The sequence below is a fragment of the Carcharhinus amblyrhynchos genome, unplaced genomic scaffold (genome assembly GCF_965287045.1).
Source record: "Carcharhinus amblyrhynchos unplaced genomic scaffold, sCarAmb.v2.hapA scaffold_665, whole genome shotgun sequence".
In the NCBI taxonomy this organism is placed as follows: domain Eukaryota; kingdom Metazoa; phylum Chordata; class Chondrichthyes; order Carcharhiniformes; family Carcharhinidae; genus Carcharhinus; species Carcharhinus amblyrhynchos.
Window position 1 is genome coordinate 41,898 of NW_027650405.1, and position 14,160 is coordinate 56,057.

General features: G+C 46.8%; 1 protein-coding gene across 1 annotated transcript in view; it reads left to right on the forward strand.

The window, feature by feature from the left end:
- The window catches only part of LOC145339773 (nuclear receptor corepressor 2-like), a gene marked incomplete at both ends in the record, with an annotated part of 85,181 nt that overhangs the window by 37,778 nt on the left and 33,243 nt on the right, over window positions 1-14,160 (forward strand). The window contains 1 exon segment of the mRNA XM_080184301.1: window positions 11,222-11,457. Coding sequence (XP_080040427.1) covers window positions 11,222-11,457 — 236 coding nt within the window.

Sequence of the window (14,160 nt, forward strand, 5' to 3'; positions counted from 1 at the left end):
AGAATGTAGCCTGAGAGTGAGGGTCATACTCCCACCCCGGGGTGGGGAGGGGGGCGTTACACTCCCAGCCCCCCTCGAGGTCACTCCCCCTCCCCCTCGCGGTCATGCTAACTCCCCCCTCACCCCCCACCCTGGAGGAGGAGTCATCCTCACTAGCGTCACCCGCTGGGGTCATTCACTGGGGTCACCCTCCTTGCTCCGGGGGAGTCACTCTCACTGGGGTCACTTTTCCTCCCCCGGGAGGGGGTGTCACTCTCACTAGTGGGGTTAAGTGGCCCCTACGCAGGGAGTCACTCTCACTGAGGTCACTCTCACTGTGGTCAGTCACTGAGCACTCCCCTTCCCCCCAGGGTCACTCCCCTTCCCCCCAGGGTCACTCCCCCTCTCCCCAGGGACTAACTCTCCCATCCCCCCAGAGGGGGGAGGCACTCTCACTGGGGTCACTCGCTGGGATCACACTCCCCCCGGGGGTGGAGTCACTCTCACTATGGGGGGTGGACACTGTCTGTCAGACAGGACGCGGGGGGTGGATAGTGATGGGAGAGTTTACAGTGGGATACTGGAGATGCTGAAATTCAGGGTTACTGTGTGAGTGAGAATTGATTTCATTTCAAAATGTAATGAAAATAATAAAAGTTTTTTCTGGCCTTTTCTTCACACAATCCACATGTTCATTTCATCCAGGATTTTTAATCGGTCATTCTGGCATTAACACTGAGTTATTATAGAGTCCCAGAGGTTTACAGCAGGGAAACAGGCCCTTCGGCCCAACTTGTCCATGCCACTTTTTTTTTAAAACCCCTAAACTAATCCCAATTGCCCGCATTTGGCCCATATCCCTCTATACCCATCGTACCCATGTAACTAAATGTTTTTTTAAAAGACAAAATTGTACCCGCCTCTACTACTGCCTCTGGCAACTTGTTCCAGACACTCACCACCCTCTAGGTGAAAAAATTGTCCCTCTGGACTCTTTTGTATCTCTCCCCTCTCACCTTAAACCGCTGCCATCTAGTTTTAGACTCCCCTCCCTTTGGGAAAAGATATTGACTATCTAGCTGATCTGTGCCTCTCATTATTTTATAGACTATAGTCATCCCTCAGCCTCCTACACTCCAGAGAAAAGAGTCCTAGTCAATTCAGCCTCTCCTTATAACTCAATCCATCAAGTCCCAGTAGCATCCTAGTAAATCTTTTCTGCACTCTTTCTAGTTTAATAATATCCTTTCTATAATAGGGTGACCAGAATTGCACACAGTATTCCAAGTGTGGCCTTACCAATGTCTTGTACAACTTCAACAAGACGTCCCAACTCCTGTATTCAATGTTCTGACCGATGAAACCAAGCATGCTGAATGCCTTCTTCACCACTCTGTCCACCTGTGACTCCACTTTCAAGGAGCTATGAACGTGTACCCCTAGATCTCTTTGTTCTGTAACTCTCCCCAGTGCCCTACCATTAACTGAGTAAGTCCTGCCCTGGTTCAATCGACCAAAATACATCACCTCACATTTGTCTAAATTAAACTCCATCTGCCATTCGTCAGCCCACTGGCCCAATTGATCAAGATCCTGTTACAATTGGAGATAACTTTCTTCACTGTCCACTATGCCACCAATTTTGATGTCATCTGCAAACTTACTAACCATTCGTCCTATATTCTCATCCAAATCATTAATATAAATGACAAATAACAGTGGGCCCAACACTGATCCCTGAGGCACACCACTGGTCACAGGCCTCCAGTTTGAAAAACAACTCTCTACAACCACCCTCTGGCTTCTGTCAAGAACAGTAAGAAGTCTCACAACACCAGGTTAAATTCCAACAGGTTTATTTGTAGTAAACACAACGAGCTTTCGGAACAGGCTGTCCCTTCGTCAGGTGGGTGGGAGTTCTGACCACAAACAGGGCACAAAGACACAAACTCAATTTACAGAATAATGATTGGAATGTGAGTCTCTACAGCTAATCAATTCTGAAAGGTACAGACAATGTGAGTGGAGAGAGCGTTAAGCACAGGTTAAAGAGATGTGTATTGTTTCCAGACAGGACAGTTAGTGAGATTTTGCAAGTCCGGGTGAGTTGTGGGGGGTTACAGATAGTTACAGACATGAACCCAAGATCCTGGTTGAGGCCGTCCTCATGAGTGCGGAACTTGGCTATCAGTCTCTGCTCAGCGACTCTGAGCTGTCGTGAAGGCCACCTTGGAGAACGCTTACCCGAAGATCAGAGGCCGAATGCCCGTGACCGCTGAAGTGTTCGCCAACAGGGAGGGAACAGACTTGCCTGGTGATTGTCGAGCGATGTTCATTCATCCGTTGTTGTAGAGTCTGCATGGTCTCCCCAGTGTACCATGCCTCGGGACATCCTTTCCTGCAGCGTATCAGGTAGACAACATTGGCCGAGTTGCAGGAGTATGTACCGCGTACCTGGTGGATGATATCAACAAGTTCCATCCCATCATCAGACTCACCATGGACTATTCTCCAGAATCAGTTGCATTCTTGAACACACGCATCTCCATTAAGGACGGTCACCTCAGCACTTCACTGTACCGCAAGCCCACAGACAATCTCACAATGCTCCATTTCTCCAGCTTAGAACATAAGAACATAAGAAATAGGAGCAGGAGTAGGCCATCTAGCCCTTCGAGCCTGCCCCGCCATTCAATAAGATCATGGCTGATCTGTCGCTGCTCAGTTCCACTTTCCCGCCCTCTCCCCATAACCCTTAATCCCCTCTCTTATCAAAAACCCATCAACCCGCGTCTTAAAAATATTTAGCGAGGTAGCCTCCACCACTTCAACGGGCAGAGAATTCCAGAGATTCACCACCCTTTGAGTGAAGAAGTTCCTCCTCAACTCCGTTCTAAACCGCCCCCCTTTATCTTGAGGCTGTGCCCCCTAGTCCTACTGTCTTTTTTGAGCGGGAAGAGTCTCTCCACCTCTATCCTATCCATCCCATTCATCCACCCTAAACATGTTAAAGAAGCCATTCCCTATGGACAAGCCCTCCATATACACAGGATTTGCTCAGATGAGGAGGATCGCAACAGACACCTCCAGATGCTGAAAGATGCCCTCATAAGAACAGGATATGGCGCTCGACTCATCGATCGACAGTTCCGATGCACCACAGCGAAAAACCGCACCGACCTCCTCAGAAGACAAACACGGGACGTGGTGGACAGAGTACCCTTCGTCGTCCAGTACTTCCCCGGAGCGGAGAAGCTACGACATCTTCTCCGGAGTCTTCAACATATCATTGATGAAGACGAACATCTCGCCAGGGCCATCCCCACACCCCCACTTTTTGCCTTCAAACAACCGCACAACCTCAAACAGACCATTGTCCGCAGCAAACTACCCAGCCTTCAGGAGAACAGTGACCACAACCCTGCCACAGCAACCTCTGCAAGACATGCCGGATCATCGACATGGATACCATCATCACACGTGAGAATACCATCCACCAGGTGTATGATGTGATCAGAACTCCCACCAACCTGACGAAGGAACAGCCAGTTCCAAAGGCTACTGGCATTTGCTACAAATAAACGTGTTGAACTTTAACCTGATGTTGTGAAACTTTTTACTGTGTTTACCCCAATCCTAATGCCAGCATCGCCACATTCTATCAAGAAGCCAATTTTGTATCCATTTAGATACCTCACCCTGGATCCCGTGAGATTTAACTTTATGCAACAACCTACCATGCGGTACCTTGTCAAAGGCCTTGCTGAAGTCCATGTAGACAACATCAACTGCACTGCCCTCATCTACCTTCTTGGTTATACCTTCAAAAAACTCAATCAAATTAGTGAGACATGATTTTACATTCACAAAGCCATGCTGACTGTCCCTAATCCTTGAGGAGCAGAAGGATCTTGGGGTCCGGGTCCACAGGACTCTTAAATCGGCCTTGCAGGTGGAGGATGTGGTCAAGAAGGCGTATGGTGTACTGGCCTTCATTAATTGAGGGATTGAGTTTAGGAGTCGGAAGGTAATGCTGCAACTTTATAAGACCCTTGTCAGACCCCACTTGGAGTACTGTGCGCAGTTCTGGTCGCCTCACTACAGGAAGGATGTGGAAGCTATTGAGAGGGTGCAGAGGAGATTTACAAGGATGTTGCCTGGATTGGGAGGCATGTCTTATGAAGATAGGTTGAGGGAGCTCGGTCTCTTCTCCCTGGAGAGACGAAGGTTGAGAGGTGACCTGATAGAGGTTTATAAAACGTTGAGAGGAATAGATAGGGTGGATTCTCGGAGGCTATTTCCCAGGGCTGAAATGGTCGCTACGAGAGGACACAGGTTTAAGGTGCTGGGGAGCAAGTACAGAGGAGATGTTAGGGGTAAGTTTTTCACTCAGAGGGTGGTGAGTGAATGGAATTGGCTGCCGTCGGTGGTGGTGGAGGCGAACTCGCTGGGGTCTTTTAAAAGACTTCTGGATGAGTATATGGGATCTAGTGGGATTGGGAGTTACAGATATTTCTATGGCTTGGTAGGTATGGATATAATCGGCGCAATTTGTGGGCTGAAGGGCCTGTTTATGCTGTAGTGTTCTATGCTCTATGTAATCAGTCCTTGTGTCTCTAAATGCCTGCAGATCCTGTCTCTCAAAATACCTTCCAACAAGGATGTGTGGGTTAGAGGGTGTAGTGGGTAATATGTAGGGATATGGGGGTGGGGCCCGGGTGGGATTGTGTTCGGTGCAGACTTGATGGGCTGAAGGGCCTCTTTCTGCACTGTAGGGTTCTATGATCTAATTTACTCACCACAGATGTGAGGTTCACTGGCCTGTAGTTCCCAGGCTTTTCCCTGCAGCCCTTTTTAAACAAAGGCACAACATTTGCCACTCTCCAATCTTCAGGCACCTCACCTGTGATTATCGATGATTCAAATATCCCGACTAGGGGACCGGCAATTTCCTCCCTAGCCTCCCACAGTGTCCTGGGATACACTTCATCAGGTCCCAGGGATTTATCTACCTTGATGCACTTTAAGACTTCCAGCACCTCCTTCTCTGTAATATGTACACTCTTCAGGACATCACTATTTATTTCCCCAAGTTTCCTAACATCCATGCTTTTCTCAACAGTAAATACTGATGAGAAATATTCATTTAGGATCTCACCCATCTCTTGTGGATCTTTAAGAGGCCCTACTCTCTCCCCTGTTACTCTTTTGCCCTTTATGTATTTGTAGAAGCTCTTTGGATTCTCCTTTGCCTTATCTGACAAAACAATCTTGTGTCCCCTTTTTGCCCTCCTGATTTCTCTCTTAACTCTACTTCTACACTCCCTATACTCTTCAAGAGGTTCATTTGATCCCAGCTGCCTATGCATGTCATGTTCCTCTTTCTTCTTCTTGACCAGGGCCTCAATATCCCGAGTTATCCAGGGTTCCCGACTTCTGCCAGCTTTGCCCTTCACTCTAAGAGGAATGTATTTACCCTGAACCCTGGTTAATACACTTTTGAAAGTTCCTGCCTGATACTATCAAAATTGGCCTTGCCCCAGTTTAGAATTTTAACTTTTGGGCCAGACCTATCATTCTCCATAATTATCTTAAAACCAATAGAATTATGGTCACTGGTCCCAAAGTGATCCCTCACTCACACTTCTATCACCTGCCCTTCCTTATTTTCCAAGAGGAGACCAAGTTTTGCCCCCTCTCTGTTCAGGCCATCCACATACTGAATGAGAAATTCCTCCCGAATATACTCAACAAATTTCTCTCCATCTAAGCGTGTAAAGGAGCTGGAAGGGGAATTAGAGGAGCTCCGTATAATTCGGGAAGTGGAGCAGGACATAGAAAGGAGTTATAAGGAGATAGTCACTCCTAGGAATAAGTCTTGGGTCACTGCCAGGAAGAGGGGCAAAAAGCAGTTGGGGGGACAATCCCCTGGGGCTGTTCCCCTCCAAAATAGGTTTTCGGTCCTGGAGGCTACAGTTGAGGAGAAATCAACTGGGGATAGCCAAAGGGAGCAGGTCTCTGGGGGTGAGCCTATTGGCAAGCCTCAGGTGGTTAGGGGTAAGAGATTGGGCCTCGTGATTGGGGACTCCACAGTTATGGGGACGGATAGGAGAGTTGGAGGTAAGGGTAGGGACTCTGGGCTGGTGTGTTGCCTACCAGGGGCTGGGGTCCAGGATGTATCGGACAGAGTATTCAGGACTCTTAGGGGAGAGGGAGATCAACCCCAAGTTATAGTTCATGTGGGGACACATGACATAGGGAGATTAAGGGAAGGGGATATTAAGCAAAGATTTATGGAGTTGGGGTGGAAACTCAAGGCGAAGTCAGAAAGAGTAGTTATATCTGGACTCTTGCCTGTGCCACGGGATAGTTTAGAGAGGAATAGGGAGAGGGAAAGTTTGAACTCGTGGCTGAGGGGATGGTGCAGGAGGGAGGGGTTCAGGTACTTGAGCAATTGGGGCTCATTCTGGGGAAGGTGGGACCTCTATAAGAGGGATGGTCTACACCTGAACCAGAGGGGAATCAATATCCTGGGGGGTAAATTTGCAAAAGCGATGCAGGAAGGTTTAAACTGATTCGGAGGGGGGGAGGGATAGTGAGGAAAGGGGGTGAAAGTGAGGGGGGCATAGTTGGGGAATGCAAGGCACGGCATAGTGGGGGTGGGGCGGAGCAGGGTTTGAAATGCGTGTACTTTAATGCGAGGAGTATTCGCAATAAAGTGGATGAACTTGCAGCGTGGATCAGTACCTGGGACTTTGATGTTGTGGCCATTTCTGAGACTTGGATAGAGCAGGGTCAGGAATGGATGTTGCAGGTTCCGGGGTACAAATGCTTTAGTCGGAGTAGAGAAGAAGGTAGAAGGGGGGGTGGGGTAGCATTGCTAGTCAAGGACTGTATCACAGTGTCGGAGAGAAAGTTTGATGAGGACTTGTCAGTTGAGGTAGTATGGGCGGAGATTAGAAATAGGAGAGGAGAGGTCACCCTGTTGGGAGTCTTTTATAGACCTCCTAAAAGTTCTAGAGAGGTTGAGGAAAGGATTGCGGAGACAATCCTGGTTAGGAGTGAAAGTAATAGGGTAATTGTTATGGGGGACTTTAACTTTACGAATATTGATTGGAGTTGCTATAGTTCTAGCTCGCTAGAGGGGTCAGTGTTTGTACAAAGCGTGCAGGAAGGTTTTTTGTCTCAGTATGTAGACAGGCCAACTAGAGGTGAGGCTATATTGGATTTGGTGCTGGGAAATGAGCCAGACCAGGTGCTAGACTTGGAAGTTGGTGTGCATTTTGGTGATAGTGACCACAATTCGGTTACGTTCACCTTAGTGATGGGAAGAGATAGGCATGAACCTCGGGTCAGCAATTTTAGCTGGGGTAAGGGCGATTATGAGGCTATCAGGAGTGAATTAGGAAGCATGGATTGGATTAGGGGATTACAGGGACTGGGAACGTCAGAAATGTGGAGTTTTTTCAAGGAGCAGCTACTGCGAGTCCTTGATAGGTATGTCCCTGTCAGGCATGGTGGATTTGGTAGATCTAGGGAACCGTGGTGCACTAAAAGAGTTGAGTCGATGGTTAAAAAGAAAAAGGAGGCTTATGTTAGGATGAGATTGGAGGGCTCAGATAGTGCACTAGAAAGCTTTAGATTGGCTAGGAGGGAGTTGAAGAGTGAGTTGAGAAGGGCTAAAAGAGGACATGAGAAGACTTTGGCTGATAGGATTAAGGAGAATCCGAAGGCGTTCTATAGGTATGTCAAGAACAGAAGGTTGGTCAGGGCAAGATTAGGGCCAGTTACAGACAGCAGGGGGAAGTTGTGTGTGGAACCGGAGGAGATTGGAGAAGTATTGAACCAATATTTCTCTTCGGTGTTCACGCAGGGGGACATGAATATAGCTGAGGAGGACATTGGGTTGCAGGGGTGTAAAATAGACAGTATTACGGTTGATAAAGAGGATGTGCTGGAAATTCTTGAGGGGCTGAAAATAGATAAGTCCCCTGGTCCGGATGGGATCTACCCTAGGATTCTCTGGGAGGCTAGAGAGGTGATTGCAGAGCCTCTGGCTCAGATCTTCAGGTCGTCATTGGTCTCTGGTGTAGTCCCGGAGGATTGGAGGATAGCGAATGTTGTCCCATTGTTTAAGAAGGGGAACAGAGACTTTGCCGGGAATTATAGACCGGTGAGTCTTACTTCTGTTGTGGGCAAGGTTTTAGAAAAAATTATTAGGGATAGGATTTATAGTTATTTGGAGTGTAATGAATTGATTAGAAATAGTCAACATGGTTTTGTAGCGGGTAGGTCGTGCCTTACTAACCTAATTGAGTTTTTTGAGAAGGTGACCAAAGAGGTGGATGGGGGTAAGGCAGTTGACGTGGTATACATGGATTTTAGTAAGGCGTTCGATAAGGTTCACCATGGTAGGCTTCTGCAGAAAATGCAGATGTATGGGATTGTGGGTAATCTAGGAAGTTGGATCAGGAATTGGCTATCAGATAGGAGACAGAGGGTGGTGGTGGATGGTAAATATTCATCATGGAGTACAGTTACGAGTGGTGTGCCTCAGGGATCTGTTTTGGGGCCACTGTTGTTTGTAATTTTTATTAATGATCTGGATGAGGGTATAGTTGGGTGGATTAGTAAATTTGCTGATGACACCAAAATTGGAGGTGTGGTAGATTGTGAGGAAGGGTGTCATAGTCTGCAGGGAGACTTAGATAGGTTGCAGAGCTGGGCCGAGAGGTGGCGGATGGAATTTAATGCGGAGAAGTGTGAGGTAATTCACTTTGGTAGGAGCAACAGATGTGTCGAGTATAGGGCTAATGGGAGGACTTTGAATAGTGTGGATGAACAGAGGGATCTAGGTGTGTGTGTACATAGATCCCTGAAAGTTGGGAATCAAGTAGATAAGGTTGTTAAGAAGGCGTATGGTGTCTTGGCGTTTATTGGTAGGGGGATTGAATTTAGGAGTCGCAGTGTAATGTTGCAACTGTACACTACTCTAGTGCGGCCGCACTTGGAGTACTGTGTGCAGTTCTGGTCCCCGCATTACAAGAAGGATGTGGAGGCGTTGGAGAGGGTGCAGAGGAGGTTTACTAGGATGGTGCCTGGTATGGTGGGGAGGTCCTATGAGGAGAGACTGAGGGATTTAGGGTTGTTTTCGTTGGAAAGAAGGCGGCTAAGAGGGGATCTTATTGAAACATATAAGATGATTAGAGGTTTAGATAGGGTGGATAGTGATAGCCTTTTTCCTCGGATGGAGAAAGCTAGCACGAGGGGGCATGGCTTTAAATTAAGGGGGGGTAGCTACAGGACGGATGTCAGGGGTAGGTTCTTTACCCAGCGGGTGGTGAAGGATTGGAATGCCCTGCCTGCTGCAGTTGTAAATGCGTCTAGTTTGGGGGCGTTTAAGAGATCTCTGGATAGGTTTATGGACGAAAAGGGATTGGTATAGGCTAGTGGGTCATTGTTTTTATAACTGGTCGGCGCAACATCGTGGGCCGAAGGGCCTGTTCTGCGCTGTAATGTTCTATGTTCTATGTTCTAATACTATGGCTGTCCCAGTCAATGTTGGGAAAGTTAAAATCTCTGACTATTACCACCCTATTTTCCTTGGAGCTATCTGTAATCTCCTTACATATTTGCTCCTCAATTTCCCACCGCCTATTTGGGGGCCTATAGTACAACCCTACCAAAGTAATTTCCCCCTTCTTATTTCTCAGTTCTACCCATATAGACTCAATGGCCGAACCCTCAGATATATCCTCTCTCAGTATGGTCTCAATACGCTGGTAACTGGCCTCCAGTCTGAAAATTTTCCTTCCATCACCACCCTCTGTCTTCTATGATACATAGAACATAGAACATTACAGCGCAGAACAGGCCCTTCGGCCCACGATGTTGCGCCGACCAGTTTTTAAAAAAAAAACACTGACCCACTAATCTAAACCAATCCCTTTTCGTCCATAAACCTATCCATAGATCTCTTAAACGCCCCCAAACTAGGCGCATTTACAACCGCAGCAGGCAGGGCATTCCAATCCCTCACCACCCTCTGGCCAGTTACTAACGGCCAGTTACTTATCCAATTGGCCAAATTTCCTTCTATCCCACACCTCCTTACTTTCTTCATGAGCCTAGCATGGGGAACCTTATCAAACGCCTTACTAAAATCCATGTATACGACATCAACTGCTCTATCTTCGTCTACACAGTTAGTTACCTCCTCAAAGAATTCAATTAAATTTGTGAGGCAGGACTTAACCCTCACGAAACCGTGCTGACCATCCTGGATTTAGCTGCATCTTTTTAAATGGTCATAAATCCTATCTCTCAAGACCCTTTCCATTAACTTACTGACCACCGAAGTAAGACTAACTGGCCTATAATTACCAGGGTCATTCCTATATCCCTTCTTGAACAGAGGAACAACATTCGCCACTCTCCAGCCCTCTGGCACAATCCCCGTGGACTGTGAAACCCAAAGATCAAAGCTAAAGGCTCCGCAATCTCATCCCTTGCCTCCCAAAGTATCCTAGGATGTATCCCATCTAGCCCAGGGGACTTATTGACCCTCAGGTTTTTTTTAAATTGCTCATACATCTTCCCTCAGAACATCTACCTCCTCCATCCTATCAGCCTGTAACACACTCCCATCCTCAAAAACATGGCCCCTCTCTTTACTGAACACTGAAGAAAAGTATTCATTCAACGCCTCACTTATCTCTTCTGACTCCATGCATAAGTTCCCTCTACTATCCTTGACTGGCCCTAATCTCATCCTGGTCATTCTTTTATTTCTCACATAAGTGTAAAAAGCCTTGGGGTTTTCCTTTATCTGACCCACCAAGGAATTTGCATGCCCCCTCCTAGCTCTCCTAAGCCCTTTATTTAACTCATTCCTTGCTACCTTGTAACCTTCAAGCGACCCAACCGAACCTTGTTTTCTCATCCTTACATACACTTCCTTTTTCCCCTTGACAAGACATTCAACCTCCTTTGTGAACCATGGTTCCCTCACTCGACCATTTCCTCCCTGCCTGACAGGAACATACCTATCAAGGACATGCAGTATTTGTTCCTTGAACAAGCTCCACTTTTTGTTTGTGTCCATACCTGACAGTTTCTGTTCCCATCTTACACTCCCTAATTCTTGCCTAATCACATTATTCCAGTGTTAATGCTGCGTTATTCCGGTGTTGACGCTGCGTTATTCCGGTGTTTGATTGGCTTTATTTGAAACTGCTCACAGGCTTACCCCGATCGCATGCTGAGGGCCATGATGACTGTCTCAGGAGGGAAGCTAAACAGATTAAGAGGGAGAGCTCTCCACCACGGGGAATGCGTGAGGGATTGAAGGCACGCAGTCAGGACAGCTTGATCCCAACTGTCAAAGAAGCCGGACGTTCAATCCATGAAATCCCTCGGCATGAATCCCACAGAACTCTGGAAACTGCCAAATCCGGTATTGATGGTTCCATCTCACAGGTAGGGAGAGTTTCTGTTTATTGTCCTGTTAGTGAGTTTAGTTTTCAGCACCCAGAGAGCTGTGTTCGCTGGAACACTCACACTGACTCTCACATCAGCTACAGGATGAAGGCTGGCTCTCTTTATGCTGGAGTGGATTTTCTTTCCAAACAGATTGAACAAGTTTCCTTTTGATTGGATCTGATTTATTATTGTCACGTGTACTAACATACAGTGAAAAGTATTGTCTCTTGTGCACTATACAGACAAAGCATACCATTCATAGAGAAGGAAACGGGAGTGCAGAATGTAGTGTTACAGTCACAGCGAGGGTGTAGAGAAAGATTAACTTAATGCGAGGTAGGTCCATTCAAAAGTCTGACAGCAGCAGGGAAGAAGCTGTTCTTGAGTCGGTCGGTAAGTGACCTCAGACTTTTTCCTGATGGAAGAAGGTGGAAGAGGGAATGTCCGGGGTGTCCTTAATTATGCTGGCTGCTTTGCCGAGGCAGTGGGAAGTGTAGACAGAGTCAGTGGATGGGAGGCTGGTTTGTGTGATGGATTGGGCTATATTCACAATCTTTTGTAGTTCCTTATGGTCACGGGCAGAGCAGGAGCCCAGACCAAGCTGTGATACAACCAGAAAGAATGCTTTCTATGGTGCATCTGTAAAAGTTAATGAGAGTCGTAGCGGACATGCCAAATTTCCTTATCTTCCTGAGAAAGTAGAGGCGTTGGTGGGGCTTTCTTAACTATAGTGTCAGCATGGGGGGGACCAGGGCAGGTTGTTGGTGATCTGGACACCTAAAAACCCAAAGCTCCCGACCCTTTCTACTTTTGCTTCTATTGATGTAGACAGGGGCATGTTCTCCTTTCGACTTCCTGAAGTCAATGACAATCTCCTTTGTTTTGTTGCTATCGAGGGAGAGATTATTGTTGCTGCACCAGTTCACCAGATTCTATTTCTCTCGCCCGTAACTCATCCATTGCTGCCCTCAGTCAGCACTCATCTCAACGTTTAACAAGTGAGGGAGGGAGAGAGAAATCAGGGAAGGTCTGTTAGCCTTCCATCTGTGCTCGGGAAAAGTGCTGGAAACTATTATAAAGGATGTGATAAATAAACACTTGGACAATGATGATCTGATTGGACAGAGTCAGCATGGATTTATAGATGGCAAATCATATTTGGCAAACTTGTTAAAATTTTTTGAAGATGTTGCAAATAAAATTATTCCCGGAAGGTCGATAGCATTTTTGGATTTTCAGAAGGTTTTTTGATAATGTCTCCCACAGGGGGTTAATTAGTAGATAAGGATACGTGGTTCAGTGTGGGAGTACCCAATGGGACGTTGAGAGTAAGTGACCACATCTCCAGGGTGAAGTTGTCTCTCGGGTAGAATCATCTGGAAGCCACGTAGTGAGCATTTGCGGATTGGAGCTCTGCTACAGGGCAGCCTTGAGCCACAGCTCCTGTGTCAAGTTTCTTTCAATAAATACCTTTTGTTCCAAACAAAGCCAGTATAAGGTTCTGGTGAGGCCACACCTGGAGTACTGTGTACAGTTATAGTCTCCTAACGTGAGAAAGGATATACTGGCACTGGAGGGGGTGCAGAGGAGATTCACTCGGTTGATTCTGGAGTTGAGAGGGTTGGATTATGAGGAGAGACTGAGTAGACTGGGGATATACTCATTGGAATTCAGAAGAATGAGGGGAGATCTTATAGAAACATATAAGATTATGAAGGGAATAGATAAGATAGAAGCAGGGAAGTTGTTTCCATTGGTGGATGAAACTAGAACTAGGGGACATAGCCTCAAAATAAGGGGAAGCAGATTTAGGACTGAGTTGAGGAGGAACTTCTTCACACAAAGGGTTGTGAATCTGTGGAATTCCCTGCCCAGTTGAGGCTCCTTCATTGAATGTTTTTAAGGCAAGGATAGATAAATTTTTGAAGAGTAAAGGAATTAAGGGTTATGGTGAGCGGGCGGGTAAGTGGAGCTGAGTCCACACAAAGATCAGCCATGATCTTATTGAATAGCGGAGCAGGCTTGAGGGGGCAGATGGCGGACTACTGCTCCTAGTTCTTATGTTCTCATGGAATTCTCTGGACGATGCCTGGAATGCTGCAATATAACAGCTAGGAGGCAGCATATTGTACTGGATTGAGGATCGACTAACAAAAAATAGAGTAGGAATAAATGGGTTCTTCTTGCATTGGCAGGATGTGGCGAGTACACTCCCACAGTATCCCAGCTGGTTCCAATCTATGGCAATGATTTGGATATTGGGAACTGGGTGTAATATTTCCAAGTTCACGGATGATGCAAAGCCGGACAGGAATGTGAGTTGTGAGGAAAATGTAAAGCAGCCTGCAGGAGGGGTTGGAATCAGAGCAGGTGAGAGGTGAACCATGGAAAGGTCTGTTGACCTCAGCTGGGATTTTCTGGTTTCGAGGCGAGTGCAGCCGGAAAATCCCACCAATGAGGGACAAGAACATGGCAGATGGAATATAACGTGGCAGGATGTAATGGATGGTAGAGGAACAGATGTGCAGAGCATTCCTTAAATGGTAGAGATTATTAAGTATTGATGTCCAAAGAAACCTGGGTGCCCTCATCAGTAAGTCATTGAAAGCTGACATGCAGGTACAGCAAGCTATTAGGAAGCTAATGGCCTTTATCACACGAGGATTTGAGTACAGGATAGTGACATCTTGCTTCCATTGT